General features: G+C 44.6%; 1 protein-coding gene across 1 annotated transcript in view; it reads left to right on the top strand.

Annotated features, from left to right (window-relative positions):
• Positions 1-336: 336 nt before the first annotated feature.
• tlr2 (toll-like receptor 2) overlaps positions 337-20,044 on the top strand; it is a 50,980-nt gene continuing 31,272 nt past the window's right edge. The window contains exons 1-2 of the mRNA XM_084192238.1: positions 337-377; positions 14,766-15,069. Of these exons, the coding sequence (XP_084048364.1) occupies positions 14,767-15,069 (303 nt within the window). The 5' untranslated portion in view covers positions 337-377; position 14,766. The remainder of the gene's footprint in view (positions 378-14,765; positions 15,070-20,044) is intronic.

Genomic DNA, 20,044 nt, shown 5'->3' with positions numbered 1-20,044 from the left:
TCAGTTGGTAGAGCATGGTGTTTGCAATGCCAGGGTTGTGGGTTTGATTCCCACGGGGGGCCAGTATGAAAAGTAAAAAAATAATATATGCACTAACTGTAAGTTGCTCTGGATAAAAGCATCTGCTAAAGAATAAAAAAAAAAAATAGCAGGTTTGTTAGAGATCTCAGGATCTGGGATTTCACCCAAAATCTAACAGGACTTCCTCTTTCACACACACACACACACACACCCACACACACCCGTGGACAAATAGGAACTGATACACACACAGTCCCCGCCCATAAGCATCCTGTCCATACACTATGTATTTATCGAATCGTTTCGCTGCAACAAGTCTCATCGCAGAGGGCTGTAACTGAAAACAGAGCGTGAAGGTAAAGTCATCCATCTGTTTGTGTCTGTGGAGTTTTACACCAACTGTCTTGTTTTTTTAAAAACATCTAAACCACACCGCTTCTTGTTGTGAGACTCAGAGCTAGAAAATGGTGTATCATACACTGCAGTTGAGGAACAATGGGAAAGTAATTCTGCTTTGAAAGTTGATAAACTTGTAACAAAGATTTCAAAACTAAAAGTGGCGAAAGTATTAGCCTACGATAAGGAAAAACTCCAGGTAAAAATACACTTTTACAGTGGGGAGAACAAGTATTTGATACACTGCTGATTTTGCAGGTTTTCCTACTTACAAAGCATGTAGAGGTCTGTAATTTTTATCATAGGTACACTTCAACTGTGAGAGACGGAATCTAAAACAAAAATCCAGAAAGTCACATTGTATGATTTTAAAGTAATTAATTTGCATTTTATTGCATGACATAAGTATTTGATACATCAGAAAAGCAGAACTTAATATTTGGTACAGAAACCTTTGTTTGCAATTACAGAGATCATGCGTTTCCTGTAGGTCTTGACCAGGTTTGCACACACTGCAGCAGGGATTTTGGCCCACTCCTACCATACAGACCTTCTCCAGATCCTTCAGGTTTCGGGGCTGTCGCTGGGCAATACGGACTTTCAGCTCCCTCCAAAGATTTTCTATTGGGTTCAGGTCTGGAGACTGGCTAGGCCACTCCAGGACCTTGAGATGCTTCTTACGGAGCCACTCCTTAGTTGCCCTGGCTGTGTGTTTCGGGTCGTTGTCATGCTGGAAGACCCAGCCACGACCCATCTTCAATGCTCTTACTGAGGGAAGGAGGTTGTTGGCCAAGATCTCGCGATACATGGCCCCATCCATCCTCCCCTCAATACGGTGCAGTCGTCCTGTCCCCTTTGCAGAAAAGCATCCCCAAAGAATGATGTTTCCACATCCATGCTTCACGGTTGGGATGGTGTTCTTGGGGTTGTACTCATCCTTCTTCTTCCTCCAAACACGGCGAGTGGAGTTTAGATCAAAAAGCTCTATTTTTGTCTCATCAGACCACATGACCTTCTCCCATTCCTCCTCTGGATCATCCAGATGGTCATTGGCAAACTTCAGACGGGCCTGGACATGGGCTGGCTTGAGCAAGGGGACCTTGCGTGCGCTGCAGGATTTTAATCCATGACGGCGTAGTGTGTTACTAATGGTTTTCTTTGAGACTGTGGTCCCAGCTCTCTTCAGGTCATTGACCAGGTTCTGCCGTGTAGTTCTGGGCTGATCCCTCACCTTCCTCATGATCATTGATGCCCCACGAGGTGAGCTCTTGCATGGAGCCCCAGACCGAGGGTAATTGACCGTCATCTTGAACTTCTTCCATTTTCTAATAATTGCACCAACAGTTGTTGCCTTCTCACCAAGCTGCTTGCCTATTGTCCTGTAGCCCATCCCAGCCTTGTGCAGGTCTACAATTTTATCCCTGATGTCCTTACACAGCTCTCTGGTCTTGGCCATTGTGGAGAGGTTGGAGTCTGTTTGATTGAATGTGTGGACAGGTGTCTTTTATACAGGTAACGAGTTCAAACAGGTGCAGTTAATACAGGTAATGAGTGGAGAACAGGAGGGCTTCTTAAAGAAAAGCTAACAGGTCTGTGAGAGCCGGAATTCTTACTGGTTGGTAGGTGATCAAATACTTATGTCATGCAATAAAATGCAATTTAATTTCTTAAAAATCATACAATGTGATTTTCTCGATTTTTGTTTTAGATTCCGTCTCTCACAGTTGAAGTGTACATATGATAAAAATTACAGACCTCTACATGCTTTGTAAGTAGGAAAACCTGCAAAATCGGTAGTGTATCAAATACTTGTTCTCCCCACTGTATCTAGTCCTTGGCCTGTATCCTAATCTGACTTGGGTGCAGACTTCAGATGTACACATATATGTTCTCTGTTGAAAAGCTCTATTATCTGTTTTAACTATTTGTGTGTTGTTACGTAACCAACCAACCAAAAATCGTCGCTCAACAGAAAAGGGAACCAACAAATGAGTCACTGACAACCAGAACGAAACAGGTGGGATTTTATAATGGGTTCAGAAAGGGATGCCTGGCTGCGTAACCTCGACTAGGGTCTTAAACACCTCCCATGGACAGCCACTACATCTGCCAGATAACAAACTAAAAGAAAATAAACCAGCTTAGGTTAGGAAGTGAAAATAAATGTTGAGCAACCCAAACAGGGAGACACAAAATAAAAGGCTTTTGTATTCACAAACATAAAGAGGGAGGGTTAAACAGCTCTTTCAACATCTCTCATGGCAACCGTAGCATTGGGCTTTACAGCTCTTAAAGGGGAACTGCACCTGCTGATTTGGCATAGTTTTTTGTCTTGCTCCTAAAGAAATGCTGGCGGCCATGACAGAAGCCAAACGCAAGTTGACTTGGGGGTGTGGTTTGATGTGGGTGTTTCTTGGGTGTGTCCTTGCCATCACCAAGACACACCCATCTGTCAGAACCTTGCCCGCAGCTGTTTCCTTCCAACTCAACCACAACAAACAAACATCCTGTAGGTTGAGTTCAATAACTACAGTGGGGAGAACAAGTATTTGATACACTGCCGATTTTGCAGGTTTTCCTACTTACAAAGCATGTAGAGGTCTGTAATTTTTATCATAGGTACACTTCAACTGTGAGAGACGAAATCTAAAACAAAAATCCAGAAAATCACATTGTATGAATTTTAAGTAATTAATTTGCATTTTATTGCATGACATAAGTATTTGATACATCAGAAAAGCAGAACTTAATATTTGGTACAGAAACCTTTGTTTGCAATTACAGAGATCATACGTTTCCTGTAGGTCTTGACCAGGTTTGCACACACTGCAGCAGGGATTTTGGCCCACTCCTCCATACAGACCTTCTCCAGATAGATCCTTCAGGTTTTGGGGCTGTCGCTGGGCAATACGGACTTTCAGCTCCCTCCAAAGATTTTCTATTGGGTTCAGGTCTGGAGACTGGCTAGGCCACTCCAGGACCTTGAGATGCTTCTTACGGAGCCACTCCTTAGTTGCCCTGGCTGTGTGTTTCGGGTCGTTGTCATGCTGGAAGACCCAGCCACGACCCATCTTCAATGCTCTTACTGAGGGAAGGAGGTTGTTGGCCAAGATCTCGCGATACATGGCCCCATCCATCCTCCCCTCAATACGATGCAGTCGTCCTGTTCTCTTTGCAGAAAAGCATCCCCAAAGAATGATGTTTCCACCTCCATGCTTCACGGTTGGGATGGTGTTCTTGGGGTTGTACTCATCCTTCTTCTTCCTCCAAACACGGCGAGTGGAGTTTAGACCAAAAAGCTATATTTTTGTCTCATCAGACCACATGACCTTCTCCCATTCCTCCTCTGGATCATCCAGATGGTCATTGGCAAACTTCAGACGGGCCTGGACATGCGCTGGCTTGAGCAGGGGGACCTTGCATGTGCTGCAGGATTTCCTGTGTGGTGGTAATGGGGTTACCTTGGTAACATGTCAGAGTGGTCATACCTTCCTGTGTGGTGGTAATGGGGTTACCTTGGTAACATGTCAGAGTGGTCATACCTTCCTGTCTGGTGGTAATGGGGTTACCTTGGTAACATGTCAGAGTGGTCATACCTTCCTGTCTGGTGGTAATGGGGTTACCTTGGTAACATGTCAGAGTGGTCATACCTTCCTGTGTGGTGGTAATGGGGTTACCTTGGTAACATGTCAGAGTGGTCATACCTTCCTGTGTGGTGGTAATGGGGTTACCTTGGTAACATGTCAGAGTGGTCATACCTTCCTGTGTGGTGGTAATGGGGTTACCTTGGTAACATGTCAGAGTGGTCATACCTTCCTGTCTGTTGGTAATGGGGTTACCTTGGTAACATGTCAGAGTGGTCATACCTTCCTATGTGGTGGTAATGGGGTTACCTTGGTAACATGTCAGAGTGGTCATACCTTCCTGTGTGATGGTAATGGGGTTACCTTGGTAACATGTCAGAGTGGTCATACCTTCCTGTCTGGTGGTAATGGGGTTACCTTGGTAACATGTCAGAGTGGTCATACCTTCCTGTCTGGTGGTAATGGGGTTACCTTGGTAACATGTCAGAGTGGTCATACCTTCCTGTGTGGTGGTAATGGGGTTACCTTGGTAACATGTCAGAGTGGTCATACCTTCCTGTGTGGTGGTAATGGGGTTACCTTGGTAACATGTCAGAGTGGTCATACCTTCCTGTGTGGTGGTAATGGGGTTACCTTGGTAACATGTCAGAGTGGTCATACCTTCCTGTGTGGTGGTAATGGGGTTACCTTGGTAACATGTCAGAGTGGTCATACCTTCCTGTCTGTTGGTAATGGGGTTACCTTGGTAACATGTCAGAGTGGTCATACCTTCCTATGTGGTGGTAATGGGGTTACCTTGGTAACATGTCAGAGTGGTCATACCTTCCTGTGTGGTGGTAATGGGGTTACCTTGGTAACATGTCAGAGTGGTCATACCTTCCTGTGTGGTGGTAATGGGGTTACCTTGGTAACATGTCAGAGTGGTCATACCTTCCTGTGTGGTGGTAATGGGGTTACCTTGGTAACATGTCAGAGTGGTCATACCTTCCTGTGTGGTGGTAATGGGGTTACCTTGGTAACATGTCAGAGTGGTCATACCTTCCTGTGTGGTGGTAATGGGGTTACCTTGGTAACATGTCAGAGTGGTCAGACCTTCCTGTGTGGTGGTAATGGGGTTACCTTGGTAACATGTCAGAGTGGTCATACCTTCCTGTGTGGTGGTAATGGGGTTACCTTGGTAACATGTCAGAGTGGTCATACCTTCCTGTCTGGTGGTAATGGGGTTACCTTGGTAACATGTCAGAGTGGTCATACCTTCCTGTGTGGTGGTAATGGGGTTACCTTGGTAACATGTCAGAGTGGTCATACCTTCCTGTCTGGTGGTAATGGGGTTACCTTGGTAACATGTCAGAGTGGTCATACCTTCCTGTGTGGTGGTAATGGGGTTACCTTGGTAACATGTCAGAGTGGTCATACCTTCCTGTGCGGTGTCTCGTATTAAACAGGAGTTCCTGATCCTGGTGCAGAATACACAGGGTTTCTCCCTCCCCATATTGACTGATACCATTCAATTCAATAAGAAAAAAAGACAATACAAGTAAAAGTTGTATCTAGTAAGATATTTAAGTCTCTCTCGATTCAGAGACATCAGTATCAAGCCTGTCTGTCAGAGTGCCAGGTCTCTCTCCATTCAGAGACATCAGTATCAAGCCCGTCTGTCAGTACCAGGTCTCTCTCCATTCAGAGACATCAGTATCAAGCCCGTCTGTCAGAGTGGCAGGTCTCTCTCCATTCAGAGACATCAGTATCAAGCCCGTCTGTCAGAGTGCCAGGACTCTCTCCATTCAGAGACATCAGTATCAAGCCTGTCTGTCAGAGTGCCAGGTCTCTCTCCATTCAGAGACATCAGTATCAAGCCCGTCTGTCAGAGTGGCAGGTCTCTCTCCATTCAGAGACATCAGTATCAAGCCTGTATGTCAGTCCTGGACTTCATCACATCATCTTACAAGTCTCCATGTTCCGTCTCCATACATGTTTCTATGGCAGTTAGGATAGGTGATATCTGACAGACACAGTCACTGTTCTGTTACCAATGGCAGTTAGGATAGGTGATATCTGACAGACACAGTCACTGTTCTGTTACCAATGGCAGTTAGGATAGGTGATATCTGACACACACAGTCACTGTTCTATTACCAATGGCAGTTAGGATAGGTGATATCTGACACCCACAGTCACTGTTCTGTTACCAATGGCAGTTAGGATAGGTGATATCTGACACCCACAGTCACTGTTCTGTTACCAATGGCAGTTAGGATAGGTGATATCTGACACACACAGTCACTGTTCTATTACCAATGGCAGTTAGGATAGGTGATATCTGACAGACACAGTCACTGTTCTGTTACCAATGGCAGTTAGGATAGGTGATATCTGACACACACAGTCACTGTTCTGTTACCAATGGCAGTTAGGATAGGTGATATCTGACAGACACAGTCACTGTTCTGTTACCAATGGCAGTTAGGATAGGTGATATCTGACAGACACAGTCACTGTTCTGTTACCAATGGCAGTTAGGATAGGTGATATCTGACACACACAGTCACTGTTCTGTTACCAATGGCAGTTAGGATAGGTGATATCTGACACACACAGTCACTGTTCTGTTACCAATGGCAGTTAGGATAGGTGATATCTGACACCCACAGTCACTGTTCTGTTACCAATGGCAGTTAGGATAGGTGATATCTGACACCCAGACAGGTACTATGTTGAAGTTTGAACAGGTCAGACTACACCTACCTAGTTCTGTTCTCCCCATCGACGACCGTTGGTGAGCAGGCAAGAGGTGAGGCTGGAGGTGAGGTCTTTGCCAGAGCCCCGTTGATGGGCATAGCAGCGTAGATCAGATCCTGGCCCCTCATCAAGGATACTGGTCGGTCAAACACAAACAGAGCACTGATTACATTATCAATGGTGGTTATGATTGCATAGTGGAACCAGCCTGGTCGCTGCATTCAGCTCATCATGATATGTGAAGGGAAATAGAGTGGTGAACACAACGATCTGGCCGGTTACACCAGGCTACATTATGAAGGTGAATTGGGACAGATCTCAAACTGGTTTGACCTTTGACCAGGTCAAATGTCACCAACCTGATCCAAGTGTCCTCCCTGTTCTATTTATAGCCAAGTGGTAAATTACATTTTGTTCTAATGAAAGGACAAAGCTTTTTTGATAATGCACTTCACAATAAAAATGACTACTAAGTGTATCTGCTTGGCTGGGTAATTAACCTACTAGTTTATCAAACCGGGTATTTTTTAATACCACTTTTCACATAACACACATAACCGTTGTTGATGAAGCCGTCTGTGTCATAACTCGGGTCATTTTAGTTACCACAGCCACAAAATCAAGTGGACCGTCTATTTCTACAATTCATCTTCTTTAAAACGTGATTTCAACCCACTTCTGCCCTTCTGATCACTGTTCCCACCTAGAAACTCACAACCTTACAATCATATGGGAGTCCCAGCCTCTTTGTCAACGTCGGTTTCAAGTTCTTGTCTTATTGTTGATAGTGGACATCTGAAAAAAAAAACCTGGCCTCGCAGCTACTACATTGCTTAAGCCTAACCTTAACCACACTGCTAACCTTATGCCTAACCTTAACCACACTGCTAACCTTATGCCTAACCCCTAACATTAAATCAAGAGCAAAAAAGCTAATTTTAGTTTATGATTTTATTTATTTTTATGATATAAACAATTGTAACTTTGTGGCTTTGGTAACTAATGGAAACCCTAATCCTACGCTTTACAGATGTAGACTGACTGTAGCTCCAGATAAGATTAGATTCTAGCCGGTGACGCCGTTACGGTTTATTGCTCCTAGTCAGACTCAGACGTCAGTGAACTACCACCATGGCTGCCATCCAATCAAATGATAACGTTATACAACCCAGCAGTATCAGGGGGCGGCAGGTAGCTTAGTGGGTAAGAGCGTTGTGCCAGTAACCGAAAGGTCGCTGGTTCTAATCCCCGAGCCGACTAGGTGAAAAATCTGTCGATGTGCCCTTGAGCAAGGCAGTTAACCCTAATTGCTCCTGTAAGTCGCTCTGGATAAGAGCGTCTGCTAAATGACAAAAAAAAAAAAAGACAATAAACTTGTATGAGCTACGATCTAACTAAATTGTGATGCGGTAGCTAGCTAGCTAAAATTAGCTATAACATTAGCTGGCCTGCCTCGCTTTATCAAAAGATAGCTACCTACATAACCAGCAATAACGTTATCTAACATCGTTAACTAAGTTATACCAGAGAGGTCATTATATTCCAGTATCTCTGGTTATGTTCACCATCACTGGTCATTGCACACCGGAGCCCCATTCAATGGGCGGATTTGATTATGCTGAGCAGCGGGGCACTGGTCTACGGCCCGTGACGTGAATTGGAAAAAGCGGTGAGGGAGGACTGCCTTTCTCAAATCGAAGAGTAATCTGAGCGGCTCGGTCGTGTTGTCAACAAGGCAGCATCGTCCAGAAACATACATCTCTTTTACATAAAATATATAATGTTTGAATTTTCTAACGACTTTTCATTGGGAAGGCTGATAAAGCATTTCATCAAAATCAATCACTTTTGCATGTGATAGAATCCTACTCATTACTCCACGTGCTTAATTATTTCACATTTGTTTTGAGCCGACTTGGCCGTGGGCTTTGAACGGGGCTCCTGGCTCATGCCTGGGAGGCAGCCCGGTTCCATAACGAACGCATGCAAAACACGCCTACTCGGGCGCCAGGGCCAGATGAATCAAGCCCTCATGAAGGGAAGCGAAGTGGGAGGAGGGGCTATTTGCACATGGAGCTTGACAAAACGGTGTATGATTTGATTACATAAATGTAATCCAAACCCAACTTTAATTTACACGTTGTGACACACTGAGGTTCCAAAGTCCATTTTAGACGATACTGACTTTATGACCAAAATTATCCTATTTACACTTTGTAGTCAATTTTGACTTTTAGGGGCAGTTGCTCTTTAAATATCACCTGTCTCAGGCCGCAGGTGTGAAAGATTCAGCAGGCTACTGGCGTTACACACCTGGCTAAAAGACTACTGTAGCTCTGTTGAAATAACTTTTACTGATAACTTTGACACCTTCTAGAAACAGAAGTTGCTCTACAGGAATGACGGAGTCCATCCAAATCGTCTTGGCTCCTAAACTCTGTCCACGCATTTCAAGGCTGCGTTGACACAATGACTTATCAATGACCCAAGCCCAGCTCAGATAATCCCTACCATTGTGTCGCTGAGTTGTCGTAATGCTGCAGCAAATGTACATTATCCCAGGGGCGTTGGCAGACACAATGTAAGTAACCTAATTTATGTCCCCCTAATTGCCCTGAATGCCTCTGTTGATCCTACAGCTATTGTATGCAGTAATCATGAGCCTATGAACCAGAGTTATACTGTTAGCACTGAGGAGGTGTGCCCTAGTAGGAAGTCCACTGTGTGCAGCTCACCCTGCACTATCAGCTCAAACATAAATAACATTGTAATGTCCACTTCTGATAAGCTTCCCAGTAAAGCAATAAAAACAATCAAACATCCCAGAAAAGTGCAATAAAAAGCCCTCATTAACATATGTAGCCTAAGAAACAGGTTCATGAAATCCATAACTTGCTAGTAACAGATGACATTCATATTTTGACTATCTCTGAAACTCACTTAGATATTACCTTTGATGACACAGTGGTAGCAATACATGGTTATAACATCTACAGAAAATACAGAAATGCCAATGGTGGAGGTGTTGCTGTTTATATTCAGAACCACATTCCTGTAAAGCTTAGAGAGGATCTCATGTTAAATACTGTTGAAGTAATATGGCTACAGGTTCATCTGCCTCACCTAAAGCCCATTCTGGTGGGAAGCTGCTATAGACCACCAAGTGCTAACAGTCAGTATCTGGATAACATGTGTGAAATGCTTGATCATGTATGTGATATCAACAGAGAGGTATATTTTCTGGGTAACCAAAAAATTGACTGGCTTACAACAAGCTGCCTCCTCAAGAAAAAGCTTCAACCTGTAACCAATGCCTGCAACCTGGTTCAGGTTATCAGTCAACCTACCAGGGTATTTACAAACAGCACAGGAATGAAATAATCCACATGTATTGAGCACATCTTAACTAATGCTGCAGAAATCTGCTTTAAAGCAGTATCCAAACCCATTGGATGTATTTATCACAATATAGTAGCCATATCTGGTAAAACCAAAGTTCCAAAGGCTGGGCCTAATATTGTGTATAAGAGGTCAAACAATAAGTTTTGTAGTGATTCCTATGTTGTTGATGTAAAGAATATTTGCTGGTCTGTGGTGTGTAATGAGGAGCAACCAGACACTGCACTTGATGCATTTATGAAATTGCTTATTCCAGTTACCAATAAGCATGCACCCATTAAGAAATTGACTGTAAAAATGATTCAATCCCTGTGGATTGATGAGGAATTGAAACGTTTTAAGGTTGAGAGGGATGAGGCAAAAGGAATGGCAAGTAAGTCTGGCTGCACAGCTGATTGGCAAACATACTGCAAATTGAGAAATCATGTGACTAAACTGAATAAAAAGAAGAAGAAACTATACTATGAATTTCTTTTTTTTAAATTGTCATTTAGCAAACACTCTTATCCAGAGCGACTTACGTGAGCAATCAGGGTTAAGTGCCTTGCTCAAGGGGCACATCGACAGGTTTTTCACCTAGTCTGCTCGGGGAGTCGAACGAGCGACCTTTCAGTTTCTGGCCCAACGCTCTTAACCTCTAGGCTACCTGTCGCCCCAACGAAACAAAGATAAATTATACAAAGAATGATAGTAAAAAGCTTTGGAGCGCCATAAATTACATTTTGGGCAAAAAGGCAAACTCAGCTCCATCATTCATTGAATCAGATGGCTCATTCATTCCAAAACCCACTGATATTAATAACTACTTTAATGATTTTTTCATAACAATCCAAGTATATCTGACCAAATTATGAAAGACAAGCACTGTAATTTTGAATTCCGTAAAGTGAGTGTGGAAGAGGTAAAACAATGATTGTTGTTTATCAACAATGACAAGCCACCGGGGTCTGACAACATGGATGGAAAATTACTGAGGATAATAGCGGACACAATTGCCACTCCTATTTGCCATATTTTCAATCTTACAAGAAAGTGTGTGCCCTCAGGCCTGGAAGGAAGCAAAAGTCATTCCTCTACCCAAGTATAGTAAAGCCCCCTTTACTGGCTCAAATAGCCGACCAATCAGCCTGTTACCAACCCTTAGTAAACTTTTGTAAATAATTGTGTTTGACCAGATAAAATGCTATTTTACAGTAAACAAATTGAAAACAGACTTTCAGCACGCTTATAGGGAAGGGCATCCAACATGCATGGCACTTACACAAATGACTGATGATTGGCTGAGAAAAATTTATGATAAAAAGATTGGGAGCTGTTTTGTTAGACTTCAGTGCGGCTTTTGACATCATCGATCATAGTCTGCTGCTGGAAAAACGTATGTGTTATGGCTTTACACCCCCTGCTATATTGTGCATAAAGAGTTACCTGTCTAACAGAACACAGAGGGTGTTCTTTAATGGAAGCCTTTTCAACATAATCAAATAGAATCAGGCATTCCCCAGAGCAGCTGTCTAGGCCCCTTACTTTTTTCAATCTTTACTAATGACATGCCACTGGCTTTGAGTACAGCGGATGACGCAACACTATACACGTCAGCTGCTACAGCGAGTGAAATCACTGCAACACTTAACAAAGAGCTGCAGTCAGTTTCAGAATGGTTGGCAAGAAAGAATTTAGTCCTAAATATTTCAAAAACTAAAAGCATTGTATTTGGGACAAATCATTCACTGAACCTTAAACCTCAACTAAATCTTTTAATGAATAATGTGGAAATTGATCCAGTTGAGGTGACTAAATTGCTTGGAGTAACCCTGGATTGTAAACTATCATGGTCAAGACATATTGATACAACAATAGCTAAGATGGGGAGAAGTCTGTCCATAATAAAGCGCTGCTCTGCCTTCTTAACAACACTATCAACAAGGCAGGTCATACAGGCCCTAGTTTTGTCACAGCTGGACTACTGTCAATCATGTGGTCAGGTGCCACAAAGAGGGACATAGGAAAATTACAATTGGCTCAGAACAGGGCAGCACGGCTGGCTCTTAAATGTACATGGCGAGCTAACATTAATAATATGCATGTCAATCTCTCATGGCTCAAAGTGGAGGGGAGATTGACTTCCTCACTACTTGTTTTTGCAAGAAGTATTGACAAGTTGAGCTGTGTGCTAGTAGTTTAAACGAGCTGTCTGTTTAAACTACTAGCACACAGCTCGGACACTCATACATACCCCACAAGACATGCCACCAGAGGTCTCTTCACAGTCCCCAAGTCCAGAACAGACTATGGGAGGTGCACAGTACTACATAGAGCCATGACTACATGGAACTCTATTCCACATCAGGTAACTGATGCCAGCAGTAGAATCAGATTTTAAAAAACAGATAAAAATACACCTTATGGACCAGCGGGGGACTGTGAAGAAACACAGGTACGGGTACAGACACACGCTAGCACATGCACTCTAAGCACACGTACACACGGATGTTGTGTTGGGGCGGCAGGTAGCTTAGTGGTTAAGAGTGTTGTGCCAGTAACCGAAAGGTCGCTGGTTCTAATCCCCGAGCCGACTAGGTAAAAAATCTGTCTGTGCCCTTGAGCAAGGCACTTAACCCTAATTGCTCCTTTAAGTCGCTCTGGGTAAATGTGTTGTAGATAGAGTAGTTCCCTGAGTGCACACACTTAATGTGTTGTGAAAAGTGTCATGTCATGTAATATTTGTAAGTGTAGATAACTGCCTTAATGGTTCTGAACCCCAGGAAGAGTAGCTGCTGCCTCGGCAGGAACTAATGGGGATCCATAATAAACCCCAGGAAGAGTAGCTGCTGCCTTGGCAGGAACTAATGGGGATCCATAATAAACCCCAGGAAGAGTAGCTGCTGCCTCGGCAGGAACTAATGGGGATCCATAATAAACCCCAGGAAGAGTAGCTGCTGCCTCGGCAGGAACTAATGGGGATCCATAATAAACCCCAGGAAGAGTAGCTGCTGCCTCGGCAGGAACTAATGGGGATCCTTAATAAATACACACTACTGACTGACAGGTGCAACATGCCCTGCCCAATGAGGATGACTCCAATCAGTGCACGTCCGAAATAGAACCAACTTTGAAATTGAAAACCAAAGCCTGTAACAATGTAAACTTCATATCTGTCATATGTAGTGGTTGTTTCATTAGTAAAATGTGTCTGTGACTGAGTCAAAAAAAATTCACCCTATTGCCTACATCACAACGGGGCCGATTCAGACTTAGGAATAATCATGAATCCTACTTCTTGGCAAAATAGAACCTTTACGCATGAACGGGGGAAAAAAAGGTGGTTTGATTAATTCTGATAGTTGCCACATTAGTTCATCAACGGTAATGTAGCCTACATTATAATTATAATATGGAAAATAGCAGACAGTAGTATGATACAGTAAATATACCCTAATTGCACTGATCACGGAACTGTGTGATGGCAAGTTCAAAGTATCGGTTTGAGCTCCATCATGATGTACTGATTTATTTTTACTACAATTTGTGTATTTGGCCTTCAATAATATATATTATAATATATAATATAAATGAAGGCTAAAATAAACAATGGAATGTAGAAAAGGGAAATAAATGAAATAAACTATTATTATTACTTACGGTCGCTACATTTAATTGTATTAATTTAATATTTATTATTTATTTATTTACAAATTTAAGGAAACAGGAAAAGTTGGGGAATATGATTAAAACATTCTAGAGAACACAAAAGTATCTTTGCCGAGTGGTGCAGTGGTCTAAGGCACTGCATCGCAGTGCTAGCTGTGCCACTAGAGATTCTGGTTCGAATCCAGGCTCTGATTCTGGTTCGAATCCAGCCGGCCGCGACTGAGAGACCCATGGGGCGGCACACAATTGGCCCAGGGTAGGGGAGGGAATGGCCGGCAGGGATGTAGCTCAGTTGGTAGAGAATGGCGTTTGCAACGCCAGGGTTGTGGGTTAGTTTCCCACGGGGGGCCAGTATGAAAAAATTAAAAATAATGTATGCACTCACTAACTGTAAGTCGCTCTGGATAAGAGCGTCTGCTAAATGACTAAAATGTAAATGTAATCCAATTTGTCTTCAAATTTTATCCCTGTAAGTTAGAAACACATACAATTACACGTCTTCATGATGGCACAGCATTTCATACTTCACTGTGGGAAAGGGGCATAAATAGGCCTACCTTCCTGTCTATCCCTATACGCTGTCATATACCTCCCTGTCACGTTGATATGCTTTATTTAAATAAAAAAAATCTGTCTCTCTCTCTCTCTCTCTCTCTCTCTGTCTCTCCCTGTCTGTCTCTGTCTCTCTCTCTCTCTCTCTCTGTCTCTCCCTGTCTGTCTCTGTCTCTCTCTCTCTCTCTCTCTCTCTCTGTCTCTGTCTCTGTCTCTCTCTCTCTCTCTCTCTCTCTGTGTATCTCTGTCTCTCTCTCTCTCTCTCTCTCTGTCTCTGTCTCTGTCTCTCTCTCTCTCTCTCTCTCTCTCTCTCTCTCTCTGTCTGTCTCTCTCTGTCTCCCTCTCTGTGTATCTCTGTCTCTCTCTCTCCCTCTCTCTGTCTCTGTCTGTCTCTCTCTCTTTTTCTCTCTTTCCTTTCTTTTTCAGAATGGGGTCTCTGTCCATGCTCTTCCTCCTCTTCTTCTCTCAGGGTCAAAGTTCAACCCCAGAGGTCGAGGAGAGGTCAACTTGTGGTCAATGTGATGAGCGTCTCTTCTGCAACTGCTCCTCCCGGAACTACCGACGCGTTCCCACGGTAACCATCACTGAGGTCGTGACCCTCGACCTCTCCTTCAACGACATCACCACGGTCGCCGAGGACGACCTGAGAGAGTACACGCAGTTACGAACCCTTGATCTCCGTAGCAACAGGATCCAGAGTATCCACGAATGGGCCTTCCACCTTCTGCAGGTAACCCACAGAGTTATATAGAGGACACACCTCCTGCAGGTAACCCACAGAGTTATATAGAGGACACACCTCCTGCAGGTAACCCACAGAGTTATATAGAGGACACACCTCCTGTAGGTAACCCACAGAGTTATATAGAGGACACACCTCCTGTAGGTAACCCACAGAGTTACAGTGGGGGGAAAAAGTATTTAGTCAGCCACCAATTGTGCAAGTTCTCCCACTTAAAAAATTGAGAGAGGCCTGTAATATTCATCATAAGTACACGTCAACTATGACAGACAAATTGAGGGAAAAAAATCCAGAAAATCACATTGTAGGATTTTTTATGAATTTATTTGCAAATTATGGTGGAAAATAAGTATTTGGTCACCTACAAACAAGCAAGATTTCTGGCTCTCACAGACCTGTAACTTCTTCTTTAAGAGGCTCCTCTGTCCTCCACTCGTTACCTGTATTAATGGCACCTGTTTGAACTTGTTATCAGTATAAAAGACACCTGTCCACAACCTCAAACAGTCACACTCCAAACTCCACTATGGCCAAGACCAAAGAGCTGTCAAAGGACACCAGAAACAAAATTGTAGACCTGCACCAGGCTGGGAAGACTGAATCTGCAATAGGTAAGCAGCTTGGTTTGAAGAAATCAACTGTGGGAGCAATTATTAGGAAATGGAAGACATACAAGACCACTGATAATCTCCCTCGATCTGGGGCTCCACGCAAGATCTCACCCGTGGGGTCAAAATGATCACAAGAACGGTGAGCAAAAATCCCAGAACCACACGGGGGGACCTAGTGAATGACCTGCAGAGAGCTGGGACCAAAGTAACAAAGCCTACCATCAGTAACACACTACGCCGCCAGGGACTCAAATCCTGCAGTGCCAGACGTGTCCCCCTGCTTAAGCCAGTACATGTCCAGGCCCGTCTGAAGTTTGCTAGAGTGCATTTGGATGATCCAGAAGAGGATTGGGAGAATGTCATATGGTCAGATGAAACCAAAATATAACTTTTTGGTAAAAACTCAACTCGTTGTGTTTGGAGGACAAAGAATGCTGAGTTGCATCCAAAGAACACCATACCTACTGTGAAGCATGGGGGTGGAAACATCATGCTTTGGGGCTGTTTTTCTGCAAAGGGACCAGGACGACTGATCCGTGTAAAGGAAAGAATGAATGGGTCTATGTATCGTGAGAAAACCTCCTTCCATCAGCAAGGGCCTTGAAGATGAAACGTGGCTGGGTCTTTCAGCATGACAATGATCCCAAACACACCGCCCGGGCAACGAAGGAGTGGCTTCGTAAGAAGCATTTCAAGGTCCTGGAGTGGCCTAGCCAGTCTCCAGATCTCAACCCCATAGAAAATCTTTGGAGGGAGTTGAAAGTCCGTGTTGCCCAGCGACAGCCCCAAAACATCACTGCTCTAGAGGAGATCTGCATGGAGGAATGGGCCAAAATACCAGCAACAGTGTGTGAAAACCTTTTGAAGACTTACAGAAAACGTTTGACCTGTGTCATTGCCAACAAAGGGTATATAACAAAGTATTGAGAAACTTTTGCTATTGACCAAATACTTATTTTCCACCATAATTTGCAAATAAATTCAATAAAAATCCTACAATGTGATTTTCTGGATTTTTTTCCCTCATTTTGTCTGTCATAGTTGACGTGTACCTATGATGAAAATTACAAGCCTCTCTCATCTTATTAAGTGGGAGAACTTGCACAATTGGTGGCTGACTAAATACTTTTTTTCCCCACTGTATATAGAGGGCACACCTCCTGCAGGTAACCCACAGAGTTATATAGAGGGCACACCTCCTGTAGGTAACCCACAGAGTTATATAGAGGGCACACCTCCTGTAGGTAACCCACAGAGTTATATAGAGGACACACCTCCTGTAGGTAACCCACAGAGTTATATAGAGGGCACACCTCCTGCAGGTAACCCACAGAGTTATATAGAGGGCACACCTCCTGCAGGTAACCCACAGAGTTATATAGAGGGCACACCTCCTGTAGGTAACCCACAGAGTTATATAGAGGGCACACCTCCTGTAGGTAACCCACAGAGTTATATAGAGGGCACACCTCCTGTAGGTAACCCACAGAGTTATATAGAGGGCACACCTCCTGTAGGTAACCCACAGAGTTATATAGAGGACACACCTCCTGCAGGTAACCCACAGAGTTATATAGAGGGCACACCTCCTGCAGGTAACCCACAGAGTTATATAGAGGGCACACCTCCTGTAGGTAACCCACAGAGTTATATAGAGGGCACACCTCCTGTAGGTAACCCACATAGTTATATAGAGGGCACACCTCCTGTAGGTAACCCACAGAGTTATATAGAGGGCACACCTCCTGTAGGTAACCCACAGAGTTATATAGAGGGCACACCTCCTGTAGGTAACCCACAGAGTTATATAGAGGGCACACCTCCTGTGTGTGTGTTAGAGTGTGTGTGTTAGTGTGTGTTAGAGTGTGTGTGTGTGTTAGTGTGTGTGTTAGAGTATGTGTGTGTTAGAGTGTGTGTGTGTTAGAGTGTGTGTGTGTGTGTTAGAGTGTGTGTGTGTGTGTGTGTGTTAGTGCGTGTGTGTGTTAGAGTGTGTGTGTTAGAGTGTGTGTGTTTGTGTGTGTTAGAGTGTGTGTGTGTGTGTGTGTTAGTGTGTGTGTTAGTGTGCTGTTCCATTAGTTGTTTTTTAATCTGTTTTTTAAAGTAATTTTGCTGTTTTCTTGAGTAATTGGAGATGGAAGGGAGTTCCATGAAATCATGGCTCTGTATAAAACTGTGTGTTGCCGTGAATTCATTTTGGACTTGGGGACTGTGAAGAGACCCCTGGTGGCATGTCTGCATGGGTGTCTGAACTTAATGTTATTTGATTATGCAGACAATCTGGAAGAAAAGCAGTTAATCTCTCGTCAACCCTCAACTAGGAAAGACTGGCATGCATGTTGATGTTAGTTCTTTATGTGCAGTTAAAGGCGTGCTGTTCTGTTTTGAGCCAGATGCAGCTTTGCTAGGTCTTTCTTTGCTGCACTTGACCATATTATCAGACAGTAATCAAGATGGGACAAGACCAGACCCTGAACAAGTAGTCCAGTTGATTTTTGTGTGAAAAACGCAGAACATATTTTTATAACAGACATACCCCTCCCCATTTTCACAACAACTTTGTCAATATGACTTGACCATGATTGTCAGCGTCTGGGTGAAGTGGTGAAACGGAATCAGGCGCAGGACACAGAACTGAGAAAATGAATGGATTTACTAAACAAAAGTAAACCATAACAAACCCTCCACGCAGGGAAGAGCAGAACAACAGCTCACCACACGACGTAAGACAACGGACAATCACGCACAAACTCAGGAGGGAAAACAGAGGTAATTATAGGGACACAAATAAGCATAATGGGTAACAGGTGTGATTAATAAAGACAAGACTAGTGTGACACAGAAACATCGATCGGTGGCAGCTAGTACTCCAGTGACGACGAACGCTGAAGCCTGCCAGAGCAAGGCTGTATTCGTGACAGTACCCCACCCTGACGCGCGGCCCCAGCCGTGCGCCGACACCAGCCTCGGGGACGGCCAGGAGGAGGACGCGGAGCAGGGCGAGTCGGATGACGACGATGGAAATCCCTTAACAAGGAGGAGTCGAGGATGTCCCTCCTGGGAACCCAGCTCCGTTCCTCCGGACCGTACCCCTCCCACTCCACGAGATACTGCAGGCCTCCCACCCGACGCCTCGAATCCAGAATGGAACGGACCGAGTACGCCAGTGGCCCCTCGATGTCCAATGGGGGTGGATTAACCTCCTGCACCTCAGACTCCTGGAGCGGACCAGCTACCACTGGCCTGAGGAGAGACACATGGAACGAGGGGTTAATACGGTAATCAGGGGGGAGCTGTAACCTATAACAAACCTTGTTCAACCTCAGGACTTTAAAGGGCCCCACAAACCACCGACCCAGCTTCCGGCAGGACAGGCGAAGGGGCAGGTTTCGGGTCGAGAGCCAGACCCGTTCCCCCGGTGCATACACCGGGGCCTCACTGCGGTGGCAGTCGGCACTCACCTTCTGTTGCCTGATGACCCGCTGCAGACGTACATGGGCAGCGTTCCATGTCTCCTCCGAGCGCCGAAACCATTCATCCACCGCAGGAGCCTCGATCTGGCTCTGATGCCATGGTGCCAAGACCGGCTGGTAACCTAGTACACACTTAAAGGGAGACAGGTCAGTGGAGGAGTGGCGGAGGGAATTTTGTGCCATCTCATTTTTTACATTTACATTTTAATAGACGCTCTTATCCAGAGCGACTTACAGTTAGTGAGTGCATACATAATTGTTTTATTTTTTATACTGGCCCCCTGTGGGAATCGAACCCACAACCCTGACGTTGCAAAAGCCATGCTCTACCAACATCCCTGCCGGCGATTCCCTCCCCTACCCTGGACCAATTGTGCACCGCCCCGTGGGTCTCCCGGTCGCGGCCGGCTATGACAGAGCCTGGATTCGAACCAGAATCTCTAGTGGCACAGCTAGCACTGCGATGCAGTGCCTTAGACCACTGCGCCATCTCTGCCCAGGGGATGTAAACTGACCAATCCCCCTGCCGGTCCTGGCAATATGACCTCAGAAACCTACTCACATCCTGGATACTCTCTCCACCTGCCCATTACTCTCGGGGTGAAACCCTGAGGTCAGGCTGACCAAGACCCCCAGACGTTCCATGAACGCCTTCCAGACCCTTGATGTAAACTGGGGACCCCGATCAGACACTATATCCTCAGGTACCCCGTAGTGCCGGAAGACGTGTGTAAACAGGGCCTCCGCAGTCTGTAGGGCAGTAGGGAAACCGGGCATAGGAATGAGACGGCAGGATTTAGAAAACCGATCCACAACGACCAGGATCATGGTGTTACCTTGTGACGGAGGAAGATCCGTAACAAAGTCCACCGATAGGTGTGA

The sequence above is a fragment of the Coregonus lavaretus genome (genome assembly GCF_964263955.1).
Source record: "Coregonus lavaretus genome assembly, contig: HAP1_SCAFFOLD_2063, whole genome shotgun sequence".
Lineage (NCBI taxonomy): Eukaryota > Metazoa > Chordata > Actinopteri > Salmoniformes > Salmonidae > Coregonus > Coregonus lavaretus.
The sequence above is the reverse complement of the archived record's forward strand: the minus strand, read 5'-3'. Positions and strand labels throughout refer to the sequence as shown.